This window comes from Manis pentadactyla, chromosome 19, assembly GCF_030020395.1.
Source record: "Manis pentadactyla isolate mManPen7 chromosome 19, mManPen7.hap1, whole genome shotgun sequence".
NCBI lineage: Eukaryota > Metazoa > Chordata > Mammalia > Pholidota > Manidae > Manis > Manis pentadactyla.
Window position 1 is genome coordinate 18383935 of NC_080037.1, and position 25900 is coordinate 18409834.

General features: G+C 37.8%; 1 protein-coding gene across 1 annotated transcript in view; it reads left to right on the forward strand.

Annotated features, from left to right (window-relative positions):
* Positions 1–25900, forward strand: part of USH2A (usherin) — a 722977-nt gene that overhangs the window by 569482 nt on the left and 127595 nt on the right. Inside the window, exons 50-54 of the mRNA XM_036931704.2 lie at positions 2939–3162; positions 8527–8731; positions 11150–11347; positions 11853–12007; positions 16675–16873. Coding sequence (XP_036787599.2) covers positions 2939–3162; positions 8527–8731; positions 11150–11347; positions 11853–12007; positions 16675–16873 — 981 coding nt within the window. The remainder of the gene's footprint in view (positions 1–2938; positions 3163–8526; positions 8732–11149; positions 11348–11852; positions 12008–16674; positions 16874–25900) is intronic.

Genomic DNA, 25900 nt, shown 5'->3' on the forward strand with positions numbered 1-25900 from the left:
AGTTCCACAGTGGTCTGTCATCTTGTAGACTCTCTTTTGTACAGTTTTTATCACAAAAGCATGATTCATATTCTTGGTATTTTTTTTAAAGAAAAGCAGACCTTCTGTTTTGCAAAATTAGCAATTTAGAAATTTTATTTTGCATCTGTGCATATGTGAAATTCTGTGTTTATAAATACTTTCCTTTTAGTTCTGGACATTAAATAATTGTTGGTAGCATTAGAAGTATTCATAATATTGTGAGTAAAAAATTCTTTCCTTCATTGTTTTCTTAATCGCATCAATACAGCAGAAGCTGCCCATTATATATATGCTGTTGGGAAAGCAATATATGCTGTTTGATCTCAAAAATAAATATCTAATAGTTCGATGCATAGTGTACCACTTGAATAACATCCGCATCTTGTTCAAAGAGCATCTCCACCTTTGTACAAATTTAATGAAGAGCTTCTGGAAGAACAAATCAATCCATCAACAACACATGTCCTGTTTTGTTTATCTTTGGGCATATTTAAAATTGTGCAACCTGTGTGTCAAAGTTCAAAAGTCAAGTGTTACATGTGACAAATTAGGCAGGGGTCAAAAGTTATTGCAATGCAGTCTCAGAAGATTGTCTGTCTCTGAATTTGCAGCTCATTCATGCTGAAGTGATGCACTATGGGAATTACTACCAAACTCTGCTCGGCAACATCTGCTCTCCCTAAGTGAGTTAGTGCACGTCAGACATCTTTATGTCAGAATACTGCAGTGATGGATGCAGTCTTCAGAAAATGCTGCATAAAAATCTGGTGTGCCGTTCTGGCCATTAAGTGAAATTACTATTTAAATTAATGGCACTGTCACAGTTTATCTGTGCAAAGAATGAACGCTGATTAGGGTATTAAGTAATTAGCAATTTATCACGCTGGAACAAGGTTGATAATAATTAAAGAAGTAGTGGTTTACCAAAGAAACTAGAAAGGGAGTCACTTCTTGTTATGTGAGTGAAATCTTGGCTGAAAATTTTAATTCACTGAAACAAAGGTGACGCTCTTTGTGAAAGAAAGCACCCTTTTTTCCTCTTGTAAAAACAGTTCATTACCAAAATTTGAGTTGACCTGTCAGAAGTCCCTCAGAGCGATAGGAGGACTGATTAAGAGTTTCGAATTAGGTCAATGTCTGAATTTTGATTTCATACTTAAAACATGGTGAGACCATAAAGTAATTTGAGAGTAGAAGGGGAGAGTGTATTCTGCTCCCTAAAGGGCCAGTTCTCAAATTTTGATTGCTCTTTAAAATAGAAACGTGAATTATTTTAAGAACACTGCTAGAGACGAACATGACGAAAAAGAATCCAAGGTTGTATTTAAATGTCTTATCAGAAAACAGCAGAAAAAAATGTCTGAACAATACAAAACTTGAAGCCATGGACTTCCGTATTTTGCATCTGTGCATATGTGGGTGGATGGGTCATTTTTACCCACCACACTCAAGTCTCAGACTTCAGCGATAGCCCTGCTGTGTGTTTTTATTTGAAAGAACTTTTTTTGGAAATGGCACGTGTAAAATTATGAGTTAGCCACCAAAGAAAACAGTCGACTTTTAAACTTTGAACGATTATCACACTGAACATGGCATGTCAAAACTCAGTTATGATCAATGTATAGATCATTAACCATAAATTTAAAAAAACATATTGGGAGGTATTTTTCAAAGTAGAAAGATCAATGAGAGTTCTTTGGAGTCATGTGTGGCTAATCATCTTTCTTAAGACATGTGCCAAGCCAGTGTCTACTTTCAATGATTTAAAAATAAAATAGCACTTAAAACTCATTGGTCTATTATTAGGAGCATCTTTCATAATGTAGGTGTTTGCACAAGACCAGATTAAGCAATTCAGGACCCCAGGGCACTTTGAATTTGAGGTTCTTTATGTTATCAGTCAGTACTAATAATAAATAAACAAAATTCTAATTAAAATAAATCATTTATCCAACTGTGCTGCTATATAAGTGGATATAAATTCTAATATAATAGCACTGTGACACGGGGTATAGATACCTTAATTTCCATCTTAATCTGACTCTAGAGTATTGTTTATTTATTTGTGTGGGCTTTTATGTCTAAATTTCTGCTGTATCTCTTCTATGGCAAGATCTAAATGATGTGAACAGAGGAAGTTAATGGAATTTGGTGGGAGAAAGGAGGCTATTTGGTGTCTCAGGCACACGTGCTTTTCATCAAGAAGTAGAAATCAATGGTTTTTTTCTTTTGCCACTGCCCCTAACCTCTTACCCATGTCTAGTGATGAACACAGAACACAATGTGGCTCAAAAAAAACAGTGGCCCAGTGGTTCATCTGGCCAGTGAACACACATTGAATATAGATCTATCTCATGAAGAAAGAACTGTTATCATTGCTGCTGGTTCACAAGAAGCAAATATTTATACCCTAGACAAAGCCAGGCAAAAACTTAGAAGGCTCCTACTAGAGGGTCTCCAGTTCTGGGATGGCACTATCTCTACACCAGGTCTAGCCTATTATCCCATAGTGCTTGGGTGACTTTTTCTCCCTTGTGAATATCCAGAGATTTCTTCCAAGTCCCTTTAGTCTAACTATCCCTCCTCCAACAAGCTGTTATCATCACAAAATGGGAAGGCAATTCTCATGACAGAAATCAGCTCTTTTTTTATGGAGCTTGGGAGAAGTTTGGCCCCACTGAATGATTTTGGAACACTTCCTCTTGTGTGTTCTTTACCTAATTAGTGTCTAGAGCTCTTGGAAAGAAGGACCCCTCACTGCACGTTTAAATCACCTTGGAAGGTAAATGCTACCTTAGGTATTGTACCATTTCAGCAACTGCCTGAGTCTGAGGTTTTTATACCAAACTTTATAGCAGGCTCAGTTTTCTTCCTTTTTTAAAATTTCATATTCATGTATAACATTTTATTGTTGCAGGAATGTTCTGTTGTGGGCAGGATTATGTGAATATGTCAGATACCATATGCTGCTCAGCTTCCAGTGGAGAGTCTAAAGCACATGTTAAAAAGAATGACCCAGCGCCAGTAAAATGCTGTGAGACTGAACTTATTCCAAAGAGCCAGAAATGCTGTAATGGAGTTGGATATAATCCTTTGAAATATGTTTGCTCTGACAAGATTTCAACTGGAATGATGATGAAGGTAATTGATAGAAAACCTCTCAGAGGCGCTGATTTGACAATGGAAAGAGAAATACATTGTTCATAACTATTTTTCTAAAATAGGAATATAAAAACTCCTGTGTGCATTATTCATTTTCACATTACATCCATATTAATACCAAATGAGTTCACTATGATTGATGTTATTGCAATGAATTCTAAAGGAATTAATAATGATTAGCTGTTCTCAGGGAGCTTTACCCAGGACTTCAGATTAGCGCGGGGCTGAAAGTCTGTGTGCCCACGCGTCGTCTGGGACCTCTGCAAGGTGTCATTTCATGCCCGTGAGTGCTGTGGATGGGAACAGAGGAAAATTCCAGCTTCCAATCCCCTTTAGCTTCCGCATAATAATCCGCCACTGTCCTTTAATAGAAACCTTAGATCCAACCAATTCACTTAGTTGTGTTTATGTTTCTTGAAACAGAGCAAGGTAGCAAAATCACGCCAATCACCACAAAAGTGAACGGGTTTATGAACATATCATTTTTGGTTGTATGGTGAAATGCTTCATGTACAATCATGTCATGTTGGTTAGCATTAAACTGACCCAAGACTCCAGAAACCTACCATCTAAAAAAAAAGATTATGGACAGTTAAAAAACAAATGCCCTTCTATATTCTGTAGTAATTTGTCATTAGGAGACGGCTAAAAATGTACACAGACAATGGAAAGGCTCTTGCTGACTGAGGCAACTATAGACACATTGTGTGACATCATGCACCCTGAGATATAAAATTACTCTTGAGATTGTTAGGGTCCCAACCAGTACTTTGCAGCAATGAATATTAAGATAATGTGTAAAGTTGTTACACAGACTACATACTTCATGAAGTAAGTAATCATACAGAAAACCTATCTAAATAGTTTTTTGCCTACAAATGTTCTTAGAAACTGGTCAGACTTGTGTACAACTTGCATTAGTCAGTTCCATGAAAGAAATCTATTCAATACTCTGTTCCGAACATTTAAGTTCATTCCAAGCCAATGTTTTCAGAAGCTGGGACTAGAACATTTTTCTTAACATAGTATTTTTAGTCATAAAAAGAGTGGGGTGTTGCAAGAATATGTCTTTAAAATGTCTAGTTGGGAAGCATCTGTGTAGAAAATTCTCCACAAAAGGGCACATTTGAAAACTGAAGATAGAAAACCTGTTGGTTTCAGAAATGACACTATCACTCACAGCTGTGCGTTTCATTGCTGCCCACCTCACATTTGTTTCCCAGGTTTCTCATTTTGATTTCAGGAAGATAGAGCTTCCATATTTAAGGATGATGTACAGAATATACCCATGATCTTTTAAATGGCTTGAATTGGCTTTATGAAAGCCAATTGACAGTCATGTTTTAAATTCACACCTAAATCATTGTGAATAAGAGACTATTTCTGAATGCAGATCAAGCAGTGTGTTACAGGTAAAGTTCAATCTGAAGGTTCCATTTTGCTTCCTGAGGACCTTGTCCCTGGAGACTTCCATCTCCGGTTCTAACCTAGATTGGACCCCATGGGGTTTCTGCACAACTGTCCCAGCATTTCTTCTCCAGCTTACAGTTTGAGAATTCCTTACTCCTCTCCTGGGTTGGTCTTCCTGTGTTCTGAACCCCAAATGTCTCCCTTTCTTGCCTTAATCTCTTTTTTTTTTGTAAAATTATATCCCTAAGGTTAGGTGCATGAAAGGTCAATTTTTTGAGATCTTGTCTGAAATTATTGTTCTTCTGTCCTCTCAATGGGTTGATAGCTTGTCTAGATATACAATTTAAGGTTAAGTTATTTATAATCAGGATTTTGAAGACATTTCTACATTTTTAGACTTACAGTGCCATTTTGATTCCTGTCTTTTTATAGGTCTTTTAGGGTTCCCGGACCCAATTCCAGTGTGGGGTCTCAAAACAAGATGCCAAACAATTCTTGGACACCAGTAGGGTGTTTGAGAATTTAATTCAATTCTGATACTACCTACCCAGAGATAGCACAGGTTACGGGATTCCACAGGTTAAGGGTTCAGTCCTATAAGACTGTCCCCACACCCTCACACAGCCTCAGGCTGTTACCTATATTTCTGACCAACCAGCTACAGATTTAAGGGATCAAAGACCTCCTCCTTAGGTTTGGTTAATTTGCTAGAGCAGCTCATAGAACTCAGAGAAACACTTACATTTAACAGTTTATGAAAGGATGTAATAAAAGATAGGAATCAATAGCCAGATGAAGGGATGCATGGGGCTAGTTTCCAAACAAAAGAGTTTCTGTCTTCATGAAGCTTGGGGTCTGGCTGGGATGTGGAAGTATTGTGGTTCTCCAAGCATGTAGGCTCTCTGAAAAAAAACGACCACAAAACTATCCTCTTTGGGTTTTATGGAGGCTTCTTTGCATCATCATGATTGACTAAGTCATTGGCCTTCGGCTGATTCAACCTCCAGACCCTCTCTCCTTCCTGGAGGTGCCGGGAAGCGAAGAGAGACAGAAAATTCCCACCTTTTAATCACATGGTGGTCCCCCTGGCAACCAGTCTCTCCCTTGGGGGGGGCGGGGTCCAAAAGTCATTAAAAACTAGACAACCATTTCGCCTTTAAGGCTCTGAGGCATTTTCAGGAAATGTGGGGGGAAGACCAAATATATCTAAGAAATATGTTTACTTTTCTTATAAATTATTGCACTGCAGCAGATAAACATGTTTTTTCCTAGGAAAGTTTTTAAGATGTTCTGTTTATCATGCTTTTCTAAAACTTGGTGACAATGCACCTCTATATGGATATTATTATAATTATCATTATTAGTGGTAGTATTAATATTCATAATGATATACTTCCTGTGAACTTTTTCATTGTGGAGTCTTATGATTTCTAGTTTGGGAAATGTTATTTTATTATTTCTCTGATAATTTGCACCCTCTTTTATCTCTGTTTTCAGCAATTGCTTTGGTGTTAGACATCCTAAACTAATCTTCTAATTTTTCTTCTTGTTTCTTGCCAGTTGGTGAAGTCTTCATCTTTTTCAATGTGATGAGATAGTGTCTTAACTTTATCCTCTGACCTTTCTGTTGATTTTTGTGCATTCTTTTTTTAATCTTGTTTATTTGTTTTTTTTAGGTTTCGAGGGGTCTTTCTTGTTTGCTGATTCATAGCATCCTGTTCTTGTTTCATTGGAATATCTTTTTTACATTTTAGAAATATTAATTCCATCATTGTGTTTTCATTGTCTGTTTTCTTTATTCCTTGAATTGTCTCATTTGCTCTTTTGGTATTATTTTAGTTTTCTTTTTTTCCTTGCTTTGTTCTGCTTCCTCTGAATTCTTTTTTGTTTGTTTGTTTGTTTGTTTGTTTGTTTTTAAATATCTTCTTTCCATTGGAGACTGACTAAAAGCTCTCTAGGCAGAGGCATTTTTCAGTGGGGAGTGCAGTAGGGTAATCATGTGGCGGAATGTCTTCTTGTCAAGGAGACAAGAATTCTTAACAAGTACACTTAATTAGCTATCCCTACAACTCCATGCTAGGTCAGGATGGGATATATCCCTAGCTGCCAGCATGCAGGGAATTGGGAAGAAAGTTGGCTGGAGTTCTCACTGTTCAATATGCAGACTTTCATTTAATTTTCCCACTTGGACTCCTGCTTTATACCTTCCTTTACTGGGCTTATATCTACCTACCTTTTAATTTCACCAATTCTTTTCTAAGCTTATCTCATCTTTTAGTCCTTTGCCAAATACAGCCAGTAACAACACATACATACTGCTAATGTTCTCACTTATGATATCCTCTCTTGGAGCTGCAAGTTCAGTGGCACTTGGCTTACTTGGACAGTTATACCAAGGCACAGTTTTACTGAATATCACAGAGCTCCCCAACTTCTTGGACCCTAGCATGTATTTTTTGGTCATTGCCTGCTTAGCCACTAAGCCAATGCCACATATTTTAGGGTTTTGTTGTTGATATTGTGAAGGCAATATCCAGGTTCAAAGTACTAATCTATGTTTTAGCTAGGACACACTAGACTATGCTGAGATAAAAAGAAATGTACTCACGAATGGTCAACAGAATAGATTTGTAAAAATTTTTCACATTACCGTCCACTGTGAGTTAGGGAGCTCTCTTCCACGTTATGTCAGGAACTCAAGTTCCTCCCACCATATGCGGTGTCACATGCAGCCTTGAGGTCACAAGGGGAAGGAGGAGAGAGTGGGTGATTGCATATTTGTGGCTCTTACCTGGATGCAGAATACACCCTTTCTGTGCATTAGTCACACAGACATTTCTAGGCACATGCTTCTCCAACTGCAATTGGACTTGCAGATCTGGGCCCATATCATTGTCTCTTCCACATCCATCTACTTCCCAGAGTCCAGATATATTTGCACTGTCCTTTGTGTGTTAATTCCCTTCCTGTGTCCTTAGACTTCCCATATTCCTTTACTGTCATTTGGGCATGCTCGAAAAGGAAATGGAGATAAAGGCAGGTATTCAAATCACCAAACTTAAATGGAAATCCTACTGTATTTTTCTGAAGCAACTTCATTTTGGCAATCTTGGGGAGAATACTTTGACTTATTTAGGGTAGGAGACAGGTTGAATGCATGTCAATTTTAAATAACAAAATTATTGTAAACACACTATTCTACCTATATAAAAGAAAGGTGAAGTAGAGGTCTGCATTATAAGAATATTGCCTTATTCATATCTCCTGTAATTTGGGATGATAGAGTGTTTCATTTTCTGAGACTAGAACATACTAGTACATATCAATGATCATCAAAAGTCCAGAGATTCATCAGAGAAAAGGTTTACAAATACAACATTTCATGAAATATGTAGATTTTCTAAAACTTGGATGAGGAATACCTCTCATCATTCCAACTTTTCCAACAGCAAAGGAAGTGTACCTTCTCAAATACCACATTCCTTATTTTCTCTAAAACTCCATTAGGAAAGTGTCAAAAGCAACAATAGTAACAATGACTACTGCTGTTATTTATAGTGTATTTACTAAGTGTAAGGCATTTACAGGTGTTATCTCACTGAATTCACACAACAGGCCTGCTAAGTAAATTCCATTTCCATTTTCTCACTGAAGAAGTTGGGGTTTAGAGAGTGTAAGTGATTTTCTCAAGGTCATAGAACTGTAGATCTAGGAAGTTGAAAAACCGGGTTTTGAACTCAAAACCATGTCATTTCAAAGTAATGACTTCTGAGTACACAAATTGCTTTCATTTCTTTTTATGAATTTTGAGATATTTGTTTGTGAACTAAGCAGAAAATGTCATGTAAATGTTGTAGAAACCTACCGCACGTACCCCTAAATGAAATTTTCGAATCCCTGTTCTCCTCCTTCCTCCTCTGCCACTTGATTTAGGAGACCAGAGAGTGTGAGACTCTCTGCCCAGCCTCTCTGGAAGCCACAGCACATTGTGGCAGGTGTGACTTCAACTTTACCAGCCACATTTGTACTGTGATCAGGGGATCCAACAATTCCACCGAAAGGGAATCAACTGAAGAAATATGCTCATCTGCTGAACAGACCGTTCATCCAGGAAGCTTGAACACATTCTCCTTCACAGGTAACAGCAGCAAGCGGCCTGCTCGGGGCTTAGTAGGGGTGAAAAGCTGCTGAAAACTAAGACAGACTTTAAGCAAGGATGGATGCTATTTTTAAATAAACCTGCAGAGAATAAAGAACAAAGAAATAAATAGTTTATGTGCCCTATAATGGTATATCTAGTTAATGTTCAAAGAACTCCATTGTCTTCCTCAAAAGTTTGAATGCAGGCTTTTAATAAATGCAGTTAATAAATGTTGCAATACTTGGAGGCAGAAAAGAAGAAGAAATCTGTCTGACGACTGGGAAGACCCGGCAGCATTGCTCTGAGGAGGAGGTTCACTGCTCAGTGTAAAGTCAGTACCTCTTTCTTGATCTTGCCTCTGGGTCCGGAAACTGCTCCCACAGCCTGGTGTTTCCCCAGAATGGCCACCGTCTTGGGGACAATACCCTTCATGGTTATTGAAAATGTTAATTTCCAGGTACCATCTTGGCCCTACTGAATTAGTCCCAAAGAGTGGTTCTTAGGGTTGGCTAAGCTGAGTGAACAACACTGTAAAGTTTAGGATCATCTCCAAAATAATTCTGCCATCTATTAAATTTTTATTATTCATCTTTTTACTTAAGTCCTGCAGAGTTTGTTTCTGTCCTTTGAAAATGTGTGTGTCTTTGTAACTGTGTGTTTATGTATATATATATATATATATGTATATATATCATCTATCATCTAAAGTCCAATAGGATACATTTAAGTGATGTAAAATTCGAGGAAGTTAATGTTAAAGAAACAAGAAACTGCTCTACTCCATGACAGTTTGTCATTCTGCCTAACTCAACCGGTGGCTGGTGATCATGGAAAACCCTCTAAATTCAAAAAGTAAGGCAGGATACTGGGTTAGGAGAGGGTAGATTAAGGAAGGAATGGAGATAAATCTTATAGAACATTATTTGCTTTCAGTGTTGTGTTAGATCCTTTAAAACCTTACCTTAATTTACCTACAAAACAATCATGTAAATATGACCAATTAATAGATGAGGAAACAGAGGGTCAGATCTGTAACTATAACTTGTGAAAAGAAGTCAGATTTAAATCTTGTCATCTTTAAGAGTGGCTTAAAAGATTCTCTTTGCTTGACACATAAGGAATCACCTTCCTCTTTAGGAAGGGATACACCAGTTGCCCATATCAATTCCATGCTCCCACCATTGTTGAAGTCTGAGTCATGTGATCATACCAAGCCACATAGGAAATTGGGAAATGTAGACCCTAGTAAAGAGGTCCCTGACCAGGACAGATGGGAGAGCTGGGGACCCACCAGTGGTCATCGCAGGTAACAGGGGTCAGACAGCCTTACCAGAGAAAATGGAGACAGAAGATAATCCCTTACATTTGTATTGTAAATTACATTTTATGAAGTTCTACCACATAACGTGCTGCATTTTATTTTCATACTAATTCTATGAAGTAGGTAGAGCAGGGTTTACTATGAGGAAATTCATGTAAGGAGAATGTGGTCAAATAAACCAAGTGGATGGACTGAGAATCTCACATTCAAAGAAGAGAGAGCAGGTGGCCTGGTAGCCAAGGAGAAGGACCCCTTCTTCTGGTCCTCCATCTGAGAAAAAGTCACCCAGAAATTGTCACACAGCAATACATACATACACACGTATTCAAAATTCACAGAATTGAGTAAGTGGAAAACATTTAAATAATTAAACTTTCAAATACTGTTTTTTTAAATTTGTAGTCTGAAGCTATTAAAACTTAAAACTGAACTATGACTTTTGAGGCACTGTTGAATCTTATGGACGATTATCTAATAAAATTTTTCCCAGTCCACAAAACTCAGCTAGTTGGTTTGCTGTTTTAATTAGATTGGTTGCTTGTGGTTTTGGTTTCAGCTCTGGTTTGACAGAAGGAGGAAGGAAATATGTAGTGTGTAGTGTGCATTCATTTTTATTCACTAACTGTGATGAGTTAAGTTTCAAGTCCCATAAAACTGCACAATATTTCATGTAATAATTAATAAAGAAATATTAACAAAGTAATAATTGGTCAAATTTACAATGATAAAACTATAAAGAAATACTGGCCAATCTGTCTTATATAGAAGTAAAGGGTATGTGACTTGAGAAGCATTAACATCTAATGTACATAAGACTAGTACTTTTATTCTTCAATCCCTTCTTTCATGTATCCATATTTTTCCTCCAGAAAAGGTGAATTTTGTTCTCTGTGACTCTGTATTTCTGCATCTAACACTTAAAAATTTTTTTTATTATTTAGAATGTAAAGATATTAGAGTTTTACTTACACACAGTGAGTTTATGCATGAAGTATTTATTTCTGTTTAAAGGTTTTTATAATCATTTTAAATATGGTGTCAAAAAATTAAAAATTAAAATTAAAGAAAAATCTCACTGATTTCTGTCTTTCCAGATGTGGACCTAGAACCGTACATGACGTATGAATACAGGATTTCTGCACGGAATAGCTATGGGCGAGGTTTCAGCAAAGCTGTTAGAGCCAGTACAAAAGAAGATGTGCCTCAAGGAGTGAGTCCTCCTAGGTGGACCAAAATGGATAATGTTGAAGATGTAATAGTCTTAAACTGGAATAAACCTATACAACCAAATGGTATTAAGCTAATTTTAAAATTGAAATAACATAATCTATAAATCTATAAGGAAATTGAGATGAGTATAATCTACATTTAATTGGCATACATCTGACCACTAAAACTTATTGGCGATAAAGGGAACTTTAGGTTTATGCCAACTAATCATTCATTTTGTGAAATAGCCCTTAGACTTTCAGCCAGAAAAAAATTATTTATTGAATACCAGCATATATATGAGCTGCTTTCAAACAAGTAAAGCATGTTAAGAGGAGGCAATATGGTATAGTATTGAAAGTAAATTTGTTTGAAGTGAGGGGAAAAAGATATATATGGTTCTATTTGTCTGTGTCAAGAATCCATTTACTTCATAAGAATATAGCAGTATAGTAGCAATATAATAGCAAATTAAAATTAAATATAGCTATATTGTTACCTTTCCTTCAGAACTCTGAAACATGCTGGTTATTTGCAAATCATTAAAAAGATGACACTCAAATAGATGCATTTCTCTTCTCCTTTTAGGGCCTATTATTTACTACATTCTTCTCCGAAATGGAATTGAGTGCTTTCAGGGAACATCACTGAGCTTCTCTGATACAAAGGGAATTCAACCATTTCAGGAATATTCATACCAGCTGAAAGCTTGCACAGTTGCTGGCTGTTCTGCCAGCAGTAAGGTAAGGAGACGCTCCCTAAACTCTGAACAGAAGTATCCAGTGTGAAGACTATATGAATATCCAGCTTGTGAGCAATTTTTTCCAATGACAGAAAACAATGTTGATGTAATATAGTGTTAAGTAGGGTGTTTATGTGTGATCTCAACTGAGGACTAATACTTATGCCTGAAAGAAGAGATCACTGGAAGGGAGATTATCCAAATATCAAGGTTTCATTAATTTAAAAACAAATGAAAAAGCATTTTAAATTATAGTACAAAACTATAGTAATCAAAACTGTGTGGTATTGGCATAAAAATGGAATTAGATCGATGGAACAAATTTGAAAGCCCAGAATAAGCCCACACATATGTAGACAATTAAGTCCAGAATGCACAATGAAAAAAGGACAGTCTCTCAATCTATACTACAGGCTACAGTAATCAGAACTGTATGGTACTGACACAAAACTCATCCACACATCAATGGAACAGAATAAAGAGCCCATAAATAAACTCACACCTATATGGTCAATTATATGACAAAGGAGCCATGAATATACAATGAGGAAAAGACAATCTCTTCAATAAATGGTATTGGGAAAACAGGACAGCAACATGCAAGAGAATGAAACTAGATTACTGTTTAACTCCACACACAAAAGTAAATATCTAAGTAGATTAAAGACCTAAGTATAAAATATGAGACCATAAAATTCTTACAATAAAATATAAACAAAAATCTCTTGAACATCAGCATGAGCAATTTTTTTTTTAGACACATCTTCCTGGACAAGAGAAACAAAGTAAAAAATAAACAAGTGATACTACATCAAATTAAAAAGGTTCTGTGCAGAAAAAGGACATCATCAAAAAAACAAAAAGGCAAATTTACAGTATGGGAGAATATATTTGTAACTGATATATCCAATAAGGGGTTAACATCAAAATATATAAATAACACATATGTCTCAGCACCAAAAAACAAATAACACACTTAAAAAATGGGCAGAGGACCTGAACAGACATTTTCCAAAGAAGATATATGGATGGCCAACAGGCAAAAGAAGAGATGCTTCACATTGTTAATCATCAGGAAAATGAAAACCAAAACCACAATGAGATATCATCTCATACCAGTCAGAATGGGCACTATCCAAAAAAAAAGAAATGACAAGTGTTGGCAAGAATATGGAGAAAAGGAAAGCCTTTCATGCTCTAGGTGGGAATATAAATTGGTGCAGACACAATGGGAAGCAATATGGAGGCTCCTCAATAAGCTAAAAACAAATACCATATGACCCATTAACTCTGCTAGTAGGAAGTTACCTGAGGAAAACAAAATCTCTGATTCAAAAAGATATATGCACCCTTATGTTTATTGTCTTATTATTTACAATAGCCAAGATATGGAAGCAACCAAAGTGTCTATCTATAGATGAATGGATAAAGAAGAGGTGATACATATATGCAATGGAATATTATGAAGTCATCAAAAATAAAGAAATTCTGCCATTTGCAAAAACATGGGTAGATCTAGAGGATATTATGCTCAGTGAAATAAACTAGGTGTAGAAAGACAAGTACCATGTGACTTCACTTATATGTAGAATCTAAATACAAAACAAAACAAAGTGAACAAAACAGCAGTAGACTCATAGAAACTGGGAAGTGACTGGTGGTTACCATGGTGCAGGAGTTGGGGTGGGTGGGTTATAATAAGGGAAGGGGATAAAGAGGCACAAAAATCTCAATCATAATATAAATTACTCACAACGTTGAAAGTACAGCATAGAGAATGTAGTTGACAGTTCTGTAACATCTGCGTTGACAGTAACTACACTCTTTGGGGTGAGGATTAAATAATGTATATGACTATTGAAACACTGTTGTATATTTGCAACCATTATAATATTGTATATCAAATATACTTCAATAAAAATATTTAAAAATAAAGGACAATCTCTTTAGTAATGATGTCAAGAAAACTGGATAACCACATGAAAAAGAATCAAACTAGACCACTGTTTAACACCATACATAAAAAAGTTACCTCAAAATGGTATAAAGACTTGAAAGTAGATCCTGAAACCATAAAATTCCTAGAAGAAAATATATGTGGTAAGCTCCACAACATCAGTCTCAGCAATATTTTGTGGATCTGATTCCAAAACAAGGGAAACAAAAGCAAACAAAAAAACAGATTATATCAGACTCAAAAGCTTCGACACAGAAAAAGAAGGCATCATCAAAACAAAAACATAATATAAGGATTGCATCCTTATGAATGGTAGATTTTTGCAAATCATAAGTCTGACATGGGATTAATATCCAAAATACATAAAGAACTCACACAACTTAACAAAAATAACCCAATTAAAAATTGAGCAGAGGATCTGAGTAGTATTTTTTCCACAAAAGACACGCAGATGGCCAACAGGCATATGAAAAAATGTTCTATGTCACTAATTATTAGGGAAATGCATACCAAAGCCATAAAGAGAAATTACATCACATTGGTTAGAATAGCTGTTATCACAAAGATTAGAGGTAAGTATTAGGCAGGATGTGGAGAAAGGGAACCCTCATATAATATACTGTTGGTGGAAGTATAAATTGGTGCAACCACTATGAGAATAGAATTACCATATTATCCAGCTATTCCACTTCTGGGTATTTACCCAAAGAATTACAAAACCACCGATATAATAAATATATAGTGGTTACCAGAGGAAAGGGCTGAAAGTAGGCAAATGGGTGAAGGGAATCAATTGCATGGTGATGAATGATAACAACTTAGGATGGTGAGCACTTTGTAGTGCGTAAAGATATTGAATTATATCATTGTGCACCTTTAACTTACATAATGTTATACGTACCAAATATGTAATGCTGTATTTACCTCAATAAAGAAAGAAGGGAAAAAGGAGAACTTGAGCCGATATTATGCCCTTATCACACTTTTCCTCTGAAAACTATCTGTACATAGTCTTCTATAAATCTATAATAATTCCCAAACCATTCCTTAGTTTAAAAGGGTTTCTATTTAAATACCATGTCAACAAAAATTTCCCATTCGTGAAAAACAGAGAAAAGGGCAGAAAAGCCTTGCATGTAAAATCAAATAGTTCCAACATTTCTGCACCAGCCTCATCAAGAAATAATCAAGACCTGAACTCATGCAACAGAGGGCAGAATCGAGAATATAAGAAAGATACAACAGATATCGGGGGACAAAATCTACAGGGCTTGGTAGTCTACCTTACAAAAGGAAAGTATCAATGATAATTCAAACTATCTGAATTGAGCGATTTGCTGATCGCAGTGCCTGCAAGCAAATGAAAAAAAAGGAAAACTTAAAACTAAAGAATACAACTAAAATTTTAAATGTTTTAAAAAACGTATTTAAGAGGAGCAGGTAGCAGAGTGCTAGAAGTAAACATTTGTTACTTTAAGAGAAAATATTTAGTCAGAAGCTAGATTAAGAAGTGCCTAAAATTCACTAGGAAGATCTATGAGGGAAGTGGATGCAAGGAGTTTGAATATGGTCATCTACAGAGAACAGAGAGAAAGACAATAAACAGAAGACCATAAATGGGGAGCACTGGGAATGCTACTAAATGGAGAAACAAGAGCCCAGACAGCAGACTGGGAAGAAACAATCAAACAATTTAGGAAGAAAATAAAGAGAGAGGCATTTCATAGAAGCTAGCTGAGTCCATGTAAATCCAGGAGAAACAAACTCACACATATGCAGCTCTGATTTTTTTTCATGTGGTTAAAACTTTAGAAGAGCAGCATCTTCACACACTGAGCAAGAACCATCCAAGTAAAACATTTAGTCAGACAGACCAGCGGCAGTGCATGTGTGCAGTTCCTTATCCAACAGACCCCAGAAACATCTCTGAGTGTGCCGCCATTTAGACAGATGGCAACCGATCAGTCCAATCAAAAGTTATGGTACAAATGGTCCTAGAAAGATTCCATGGTTTTTGCAGAAGCACAGCTCATGCCTACCAGATGTCAAAGCAATTGGCTAAAAAGTGAAATAGGAGTTAATTCCATGTAAAGGCAAATGCAGCCAGTTTTCATCTGAAATTGTGTTTTGACAATGTTGAATAAATAACTGGTTGATTTATCTTCTTTTTCCTCTCATTCAGTTCTTTTTCTAGAACATTGGTGCAGACCCTCTAAAGTCATCCTGAGTATGATAGGAAGAGTACAGAAAGGCCTTCCCAATTATACTGTTCAAGGCATATTATATGCAAGCAAGTTCAGATGTGGGTTTTACTCCATATTTACTGGTGCTTAAAATGTACAAAATCAGGCTGTTAAAATGCAAAGACACTGATGGGCCATATGGAAGAGAGTTATCAAGAGTTCTCTAGTAAGACAGTCTGCCAGCCAGATTTTACTTGTTTAAACTGAGGGCTGCACTCTGCCATCAAATTGTTGTTGAACCTGTTGTGATAAATGGTAGTCTGAGACTTATGTAATGCATTCAAGGTCAGATTTCATTGTTGAAATAGGATGGGAGGGAAAGAATAAAAAGGGGACTGCTTCTCCAAGCCCTTGCTAATGATATGCCAGGCCAGACAACGACATTTGAAAACAAAAGTGACATTCTCATTGAGCAGAATACCTAGTGTACTATTACATTACATTGCTGTTTAATTCCCATGTTTTCAGGTAGTTGCAGCTACAACCCACGGAGTTCCGCAGAGCATCCTGCCACCAAGAATCACAGCCCCCAGTGCGGAGGCTCTGCATTTGAGCTGGGGCGTCCCTGAGAAACCAAATGGCGTCATTAAAGAGTACCAGCTCCGGCAGGCTGGGAAAGGTCTCATCTACACTGACACCACTGACAGGAGGCAACATACGGTCACAGGTGAAAAAAAAAGAGGAGAACCTAGTGGAAGAGTCTGTCATTGTGGTTGGGGGGCCATGCATCCCGGGGGTGTGCATTTGATATATGAGGTCACTTTGAAAGGACGTGTTCTCTTGACATATGGTCAGGTCCCACTTATCCATGCTAATAGAGGAGCCCACACTGACAGCAATAAGCCACAACAGCAGATAACTTCAGAAATAATTTATATTTGGCTTTGATATGCATTATGTGTAGGATTTTTGCATCAGTATTAACTTTTTTTTTTCTAAACAGTGAGATGCATTTTCATTCCCCAAGGATATACTCATAGATAATGGGACTAGGGTAGCCAAGAATGTACTGGGAGGCAGGGGAAGATCAGCCAGACGCCAACATTTATCTACTGAGTGGCTAATTAATACGCAGAACAGTTGACAGCTGACTGGTTGTGACAATTTTTATTATTATTAACATTTATTTATAGTAATTGTATTAACTTTATTTATCATAACATTATTTGTTATAAGTAACTTTAAAATAATAACAGTACAGTATATTATAATGTCAGATAATGACTAGCAGTGATTATAATAATTAACACGTTTTAGTTTGAATGTCACTTCTGAAGAGAAGCGTTTTTTGACTTTCCCAGTCTAGAGCAGCTTCTCTAATATACCACCACATCATCTTGTTTTATTTTCATCACAGACCTCTCGCTCCCTGATTGTGTTTGTTTTTTATTTGCCTTTTTATGTCCCCCGCCCCAATGAAATGTAAGCCCCTGGATTGCAGAGACCTATTTCAATACTGTTCTTCTTGCACCTAGAATAACCCTGGACACATTCATAGGTGCTAAATAAACGTTTGGGGAATAAGCCAATTTAATATGTGCCACATGCCATGTACTATCTAATTTGATTCTATCACATACCTATGGAGAGAGGGAATTATTACCCCCAGCTTACAGAAAAGAATACTTCTAGAGGTTAAGTAACTTAGTTCATTATTTGAATCTACTGGATCATCCCAAACAGTTGTGTTAATTTAGATTATAAGAGCACAGTTTACATTTACTCCTTTGTCAGCAGCCTCCCTTCAAGGCCAAGTGAGGCAATGTCCCCCTTCCATTGGACCCCCACACTTTGCAAGAGGCATTGATACTAGAACTCACATAGAAATACAGAAAGGCTTGGAAGTGTATGCCTTATTTTTCCTTAGAGGAAGCACAGGCTATATTACACAGGGAGAAAAATTAATCCGTTATGATTTTCTCTTAACTCCCCAATTCCCTGACTCACAAGTAAGACTCACTGACTGATGTCCACTGTTTTCCAAACGTGCAATAAGCCTACAGAAGGTGCTTAATAAATATTTACAGATGAGCACATTGTGCTCCTTATCTGAAGATCCTGAGCTAAATTGATGATAATGGGGATGAGAAAAGCCCTCATCAATTCAGATGATCAAATTTGTTCATTACATCTTATTTCACTTAAAATAGAAATCATTACAATTGAAATAATGTTGTTTTACATAATTAAAAACCTTACCTTTATATAGTGCTTCATAATGTTAAAGAACCATTTGCATTTTGACTCATTTGATTCTCATCACATCCCTGTAAGATAAGTGAGGGATGTTTTTAATTTCCACACTTGAAAGATGAAGAGGAAAACTACTCGGGGTGCCTAGGGCATTCAGTGCCTCCATCCATAGGGAACTCAGAATACTGTTTGATTCCAAAGGAAAAAACACAGGGGCCTGCTTACTATGTTGTAGATAGTATACTAAGTGCTCTAAAATAACCTCGCTGCTCTTAAGAAGCTCCCAGTAATAGGCAACACTGACACATTGAGGAATAACTGCAAATACAATGCAACTGATGCCACAACAGACCTCTACACAGGTTGCAGTGAGAGAAATCAAAAGAATGACTAGGAAGGGTAAGTACAGCGTTTTGAAAGGCATTTTAAGTCACATTAACACTTAGCACTATTAGGTAGAAAGATAGATAACGAGCAGCCAGGGAAGGGAAATATGAAGTGCAAAGAAAAACTGCCCAAACTCTGCCCTGGTAAGGATCACACACGAAGACAACATAGGCCTTCCAGGAAGATAACTTCTTGTTTATTGGGACCAGGCCAAACCAGTCCCCACCGGGTCTCAGTGCAGGCACAACCGAACAAAACTAAGAACCACCAAACCACACTTCATCAAGATCTCACTAAAATAAAATTGAGGATTTTGTTTACCTACCTCCTCCCCCCCACCCCACCCGTGGGCTTTTCTCTGTGCATTTTGGGAAAAGACTTTCCCACCAAGCAGAATGGGTGTATAACTAGAACTGTCAATCAAATGGCCTCACCCTGTCAATCAAAGAGGCTCCTCCCTGCTAGAATGTGATAAATAGACCCTCCCCTAAGAGACTGGAGCCTTTGTCTACCTTGGCTCTCCGGCCAGTCCTCTTTTGGAGTTGTGTCTCTGCCTTTCAATTCCTTGTCATAGCAGGGACAAGAAATGAGAATAAACTCAACCTATATCAGTACCAGTAAAGCTTTCACAATAAACTGGGATACAAGGATAAGGAAGTTTCTTCTTCTTATAGTATCTATTTTACCAGCATGGGCTTTGAACTGTGGCCAGATGTACTGGTTTGCATTTTTTAGAAACCAGCATTTATACACCAATAGACCAGGTTCAATTGTAATTTGCAAACCAGAAGGACTGATAGCCTCGTTAATTATAAAATAATTGCAAAGATTTTTCTTTAAACACCTTCACTCCACCAGTTCTTCCTTTTTTAATGGATATTTTCATGTGAGAGGATTTCATACACAAAACTTGATGCCAGAATTTCTCTTCTATTAGGATAAATATTTAAAAGTTTTTCCACATAATTTTGCTTTTTATAAGATAATAAAAAGGAAGAAAAGTCTTTAGAATTCATTTGATCCATTCCTATGTACTGTTTTAAATACCTTTAGAGAGTATTTCATCTGGGCAATGCAGCCCTAAAAAGAGATTTCTTTGTTAAATAAGGAAATAAGCCCTCATTCAGCAAAACCTTACCAAGTACAGAGCCTCCTGTACGTAGTTCCTATGGAACAGGAATGGGGCTGGACATCAGATAATCTAAAATCTGAGATCTTAATAGTGTTGATGCACTTTACCTGCTAGAGAAAGTTCAGTCCCATGGTTAGCAAACTGACCAAATTCAGTGTGGAAGTTTTTGGATTCATGGAATGAACTAAAACAATCATTTATTTCACATTTCTGCTCCAATGTTTGATGTAGAACTGCCTGAACCCTCTAGGAAAAACATTTTGATTTTCTCATCATTTCCAAAACCTGGGCATTCCCCAGTAGCAATCGAACACTAATGAGGCTGTAGCACGAGTCGTCCTGGAGCCTGAAAATCAGGTCCTTTGAAATGGCAGAAGGGAAGGCGAGCACCTTGCCTCAGCCCCATTGTCTCCATGCTTATTTTTAATTACCTCAAAGCTTTAGAAACATGATCCCGTAAATGCTTTGTGGGAATAGTGGCGAATGCACTCATCATGTGAAATCCATAAATTGCTTATAATCCTCTCAAGATGTTAAAAAAAGCATTAAGTAATTGAAGACAGGAAGTCCTCAGTTAATTATTTAGAGGTGTTATCAATGCTTCAAGTAAACTGAAGCGCTTTCTGCCATCTCACTGAGCCAAATACCATGGGGACAAAGGGGGAGCAGCCATCATCTTCTCATATTTGCTAATGCAAACAGCGCATGGCAGCTTGTCAATAAAAGACCTTTTCATATCATGTATTACTAAGCATGTCCACCATCCTGCACAGAACAATTGGGATGTCGGTTATGGCATCGTTTCACTTTGGGTTGCCATCACCTTATACATGGGCCTCCTCATGTGGGCATGTGGTAGGGAGGACGGGGAAAGGATTAACTTAATAATTAGGGCCACTGAGAACAAAATGAATTAATCATGTCCTCTTGAGCAGCAGATATGATAAAGCTTATGGGTCTCTTAACTCTGGGGGAGATGTTTTCCAAATAACTCATTAAAAGGTGCTCATTTATTGCATTTCACTTAAAAGGGAGACCCATTAGCATGAGGTTGGCAAGGAGCAAACAATTTGCCTTCCTTTTCCTTCCTTCTAGAAGCTCATGAAAACCTCCAGTGCTGAAACAGCATAAACCTTAGGAGGGCTGGTTGTAACAGAACATGTCCTACTAAAGTACTGAAACAGATATCCTACATACAACTTTTGAAAAAAGACAACACAGTTTGACCATCATATTATCATCAACATAAAAATGTGCAAATTATTTATAAAGGGAATTTACATTTAGATAACTCTTCTATGTGCTCCCATAGAATCCTACACTTCGCTTTTATGGTATTTATTATACTTTAACACAGTATCCTTATCTCTTGTCTCTGTTCCTTAATGAACAGGTAAAGCTTTTTAAGGAAACAACAGAGACAAAGCTTCCTGTTGGCCATTCTTCCTCCTTGGCTGTGATGGTGCCTGTCATAGTACTTGACACATATTAAGTGTCCAAAAAGTATTTGTCGAATGGGTAAATGTTGAATAGTAAATTAGTATCTCAGTGATTTCATTCCATTTTGATTGGATACAAAAAGCATACTGTGAAACACATCTAAATCAGGCAGGAATGGCTACATAATTTACAGAGCCCAGCGAAAAATGAAAATGCAGTGGCCCTTGTTCAAAAGTCATTAAGAATTACAAGATGGTGAAAGCAGAGCATTGAATCAAGCTGAAGACCCTTCTAAGCATGGGGACTCGGCTGCCTAGGTCACACACCCATGAAACCAGTCCTTGTCCCTGGCAATCTGAACTTACTGGCAGTATATTTATTTAACTGAACCAAATAGGAAGAGAACTATTACGGCAATCAAGTCTTCAGAACAGCCTCCGGAGCTTCGTCGGTAGTTGTGTATAATGCTCTGTGCTGCATATCCATACGGAGCAGCAAACATCAGACTTGTGAAAATAGACATGACAATTCATTTTATTTTCACTTTTCCAAGGAAAACTTTGTGCCTGACTATTGAAAAAAGAGAGAGAGAGACAAGGAAGGGAGGAAGGGAGGAAGGGAGGAAGGGAGGAAGGGAGGAAGGGAGGAAGGGAAGGAAGGGAAGAAAAAGAAAAAGAAAGAAAGAAAGAAAGAAAGAAAACCAGACCACAGCATCAACCAAAAGTTCCTGCTTTCTTTAAACATTCCCAGGTCTCTGCCTGGACAGTCACGAGTTACATTCAGCCCAGGCAGTTCTAGCCAACACCGGCTCTCTCTGCAGTATGTGCCCTTGTTGTCAAGCATTTGAGCAGCGTCAGACTTTGCCACCACCTGATGCCACAATTTGTTGCTAGAGAAGAAAACTCTGCCTGAAAATGCGGGGTAAAAGTGGCTCCAGTGTAGTACAACACCAAACTCTAAAGAAAAATATTGATTAAAATAATGTTATAAAAGTCAAAAGCAAGGGTCTTTCCTTGTGAAAGGAAGGAGCGACACACAGCAGCAATTCACCGGAGAATTCCGCTTAATTGGGGAAAGGTGCTGGGTTATACAGGAAGGGGCATGGGGTGATTGAGGTGTCACTTCTACGAGGCTGGTGGCTATTGGCTGGGTGCTGGGATTAGGGGGGCGAGGGGTGATTGGGCTTCAGGTGGCGCCGGCGGGAACCGAGGACCCGGAAGAGAAGCAGGAGGTTCGCCATCTTATGGGTGGGGGCCCTTCACCTTGGACTATCTTAATAGACTTAATGTTGGTCTGTATTTGGAAAGAAAATCTGACAAAGAAGTAACCTGTCTGGGAAGTACTTCCTGAGATAAATCTGATCATGAAGATATTGAGGAGTGGAATATCACATAAAATAAAGACTTACGAATACAAATAAGCTTGTAGCAAGCAGTCAGAACCAGAGCTCATGAAGTTCTCTCTCAGGCACTTGCAATGCAAGGGCCTCTTTGTTTTGATGTTTTGATGCCCAGTGCATATGACTTATCAGCTGAATTCATACCCTAAAGCATTGATACAGGAAATGGACAGTGCCAATGGTTGCTCACAAGGTGGCAAGAAATTGGCTTGATGAAGTGGGATGGGGAGTAGTTGAGACTGTGATGGATGGTACTATCTAGACAAGGGGATTGTGGACTCCTGATGCATTTCTTCATCAAACTTGGCAAAATAGATCATAATTTAAATGCACCTTGGGGGTCTCTAAAGTAATTGCATGATGTCTTGATGTACCAGTTTTGGACATCCAAATTTTTCCATAGACTCAGATTGATCTAAAGTAGGAGGCTGATGCAGCCCTACCCCTCACAGCCAAGGCTGCCAGAGGATGCTGGAAGCCCCTAGGAACGTCCATGAGCAGATGCCCTGGATGGGGACATTAATGAGATCCGAGGCAGATGAGGACAAAAGAAGAGCTTTACAGCAGCAAGACCGGATGTGTGGCTCCGTTGTGCCGGGCTAAACATCCAGTTTGGGTGAACTGGTGCCAGGACAGGTTACCTGCCCACAGGGTATATACTATTTGATAACCACCCACCAAAAATGTTTTAAAGTAACCGAGGCTTCTCAGCCCTTGAACTAGTCACTGGCCAAATTGACTCAGGAATTTGTGGAATTACATATTCTTTAGGATATTTGGTAATAATGACACTGCTGTAGAATCCAACCTGAATATGCTTTGAAGGAGCACTTTTTATCTGAACTACAACGGACAAAATGCCTTTTCCTGACTGCTGATCTGGAGATCAAAAATTAGAAATGAGCTGTTCTTGATAAAGTGCATCAAATGTAGCATACATAGGCATGGGTCTTGTTTCCCAAATCATCTTTTTATGATCCATAGGCAGACTTTTTGCTGTCCCTTTTTAACACACATTTACTCTTGAAAGTAATGTTACTTGAAAGTGTAATTGTAATGCGTTTGGTGATAGGATTCCTCTTTCCTTTAAAAGAGAACATGATTCCCTGTGGGGAAATTCAGGTAATTTGCAGCCACAGTAATCTCCACTATACTGAAATGTTAAATACATGCATTTGCCTTTCTCTACTCTACAACTGCTATCCCTTACTCTTTTAATTCAATGCTAAACACTTGAATGATGTTTTCTTTTCTCCTTCTACTGTTCGACTTCAGGATTAAGTTACAGTCAGAATGGTTCCTTCGAGACATCTCTTTATTTCCCTCTTCTCATCCTGATCAATTCATGAGTAGTTTTCAATTGGCGTGCCCTTTTCATTGCCTGTTGCTAATATTTCATATATATCTCATTTTAAGGACTACCAATGGAGACTTACTTAAAATGACAGCAGATTCCTGTTGAACTGTGTTGATTTTATTGAGTTTTACAGTCATATGTATGAAAGGTCATCAAGTTCATGTAAATCATGTATGCCTGATGACAGCCTACGCTTTCCTTACAGATTATTTGAACCAAGCGTGTTAGTAATCCACTTCTCCAACAGTATGACAAATACAAGACCTAAGAAATAGAATATAGAAACTTATGGATTCAAATATTGCCTTCCTTCAAGTTCGTCTGTAAAACCATTAAGCAGCCTACACTCTCACGCCCACAGTTTACAGATGTGAAAACTGAGACATAGGCAAGGATTAAAATCCAAATAATCTAACTTCTGATTCTTCTGTCTGGACAGCTGTGCTGCACTGCCTCAGGACATGAATTGTGGTAATATTCAAAATGGAAATATTTAAATATATTCCCACTGGGTTTTTTTCATATATAGTAGGAAAGTGTCATTGGACTTTAAGCTGTTGTCATTGTGTTCCTTATAAAAAAGCCTGACCCAGTTGTGCTGGGCCACATTTCTTAGCCCAGCTGCCCAGATTTCTATCCTGACTCTATCCTCATCGCTGTGATCCTAGGTGAGCCCCACCAACTCTCTATGCCTTAACTCCCTCATCTGTAAAATGAGCAGACAAGAGCAATCCCTCAGGGAGTTACTGAAGGCTTGGATTGAGTTTGTTGGGGAAGCGTTGTGTATTTTTCTCGGTCCTTGTCCCTGGCCCGACAAAGAATTGAAGGGTAGAGACACAGTAGTGAAGCAGAGTAAAATTTCTATTTAAAGTTATTTAGAGAGAGAAAAAGTACAGGCCACCTCACAAGGACAGGTGCCCTGAAAGGTCAGAGAGAGAAAGTTTAAGATTAAAAGGTTACCCACTTTAGAAAGTGCGGGCGACCTCAGAGAGAGTAGTGCCCGGAAAGGTTAGGGGTTCCCCCTTTTAAGGATTGTTCAGGACTGTGACAAAGGCCTGGGGGTGCAGACCTGTTAAGTGGTCTTTGAATACTTAGAATTAACTTAACACAAGAACCTTCCTGCTCTGATTTCTCCCTGGGATACCTGCGTCTTGGTCTGGGAGCAGATCAAACAGGTGCCTGCCCAGCCCCCAAGGTGGGCTGAGTTATTGTCTGTTTGCTAAAGAGTAAATTAAGAATCTTACATTTTTAACTTCCTGGGTATTAAAATACAATCTTTAAGATGGACTCCTCCCTGCCTTTTACTATGTTGTTTACGGCTGGGCCTGCATGCTAAGTTAGTTGCCTCGGTTGCAAACTACTTAATTAGGGCTGAAAGGAGAGAAAAACAGCATACAGGTAAAGGTAAAAAAAAATAAGCTAGGCCTGCATGAATAACATAATATGGACATGGACTATGCTGAGGAACCTTCCTTTATCTGGGGATATTCAAACATTCCAGGCCAAGTTGCTCCTGGCTTTTTGAGCTTTAATTGATTAACTCTGGGTCTTTTTAGTGGACTTCCCAGCCTTCTCTCTTTCCACCCTGCTCATATCTATTTCCCTGCTTAACAAGTTAATGCCCTGGAAGTCCGCAGAAAGCCTGCACATAGTAAGTGTTCAGTAAACTTTAGCTAATGTTGTATGTGTAATTGACTCATCAACCTCCTTGAAAAAAACTGTTTCTCATAAAATCTATTTATTTAGTGTATAGCATCCAGAGAAAAGAGGAGAGAAAATGGAATAA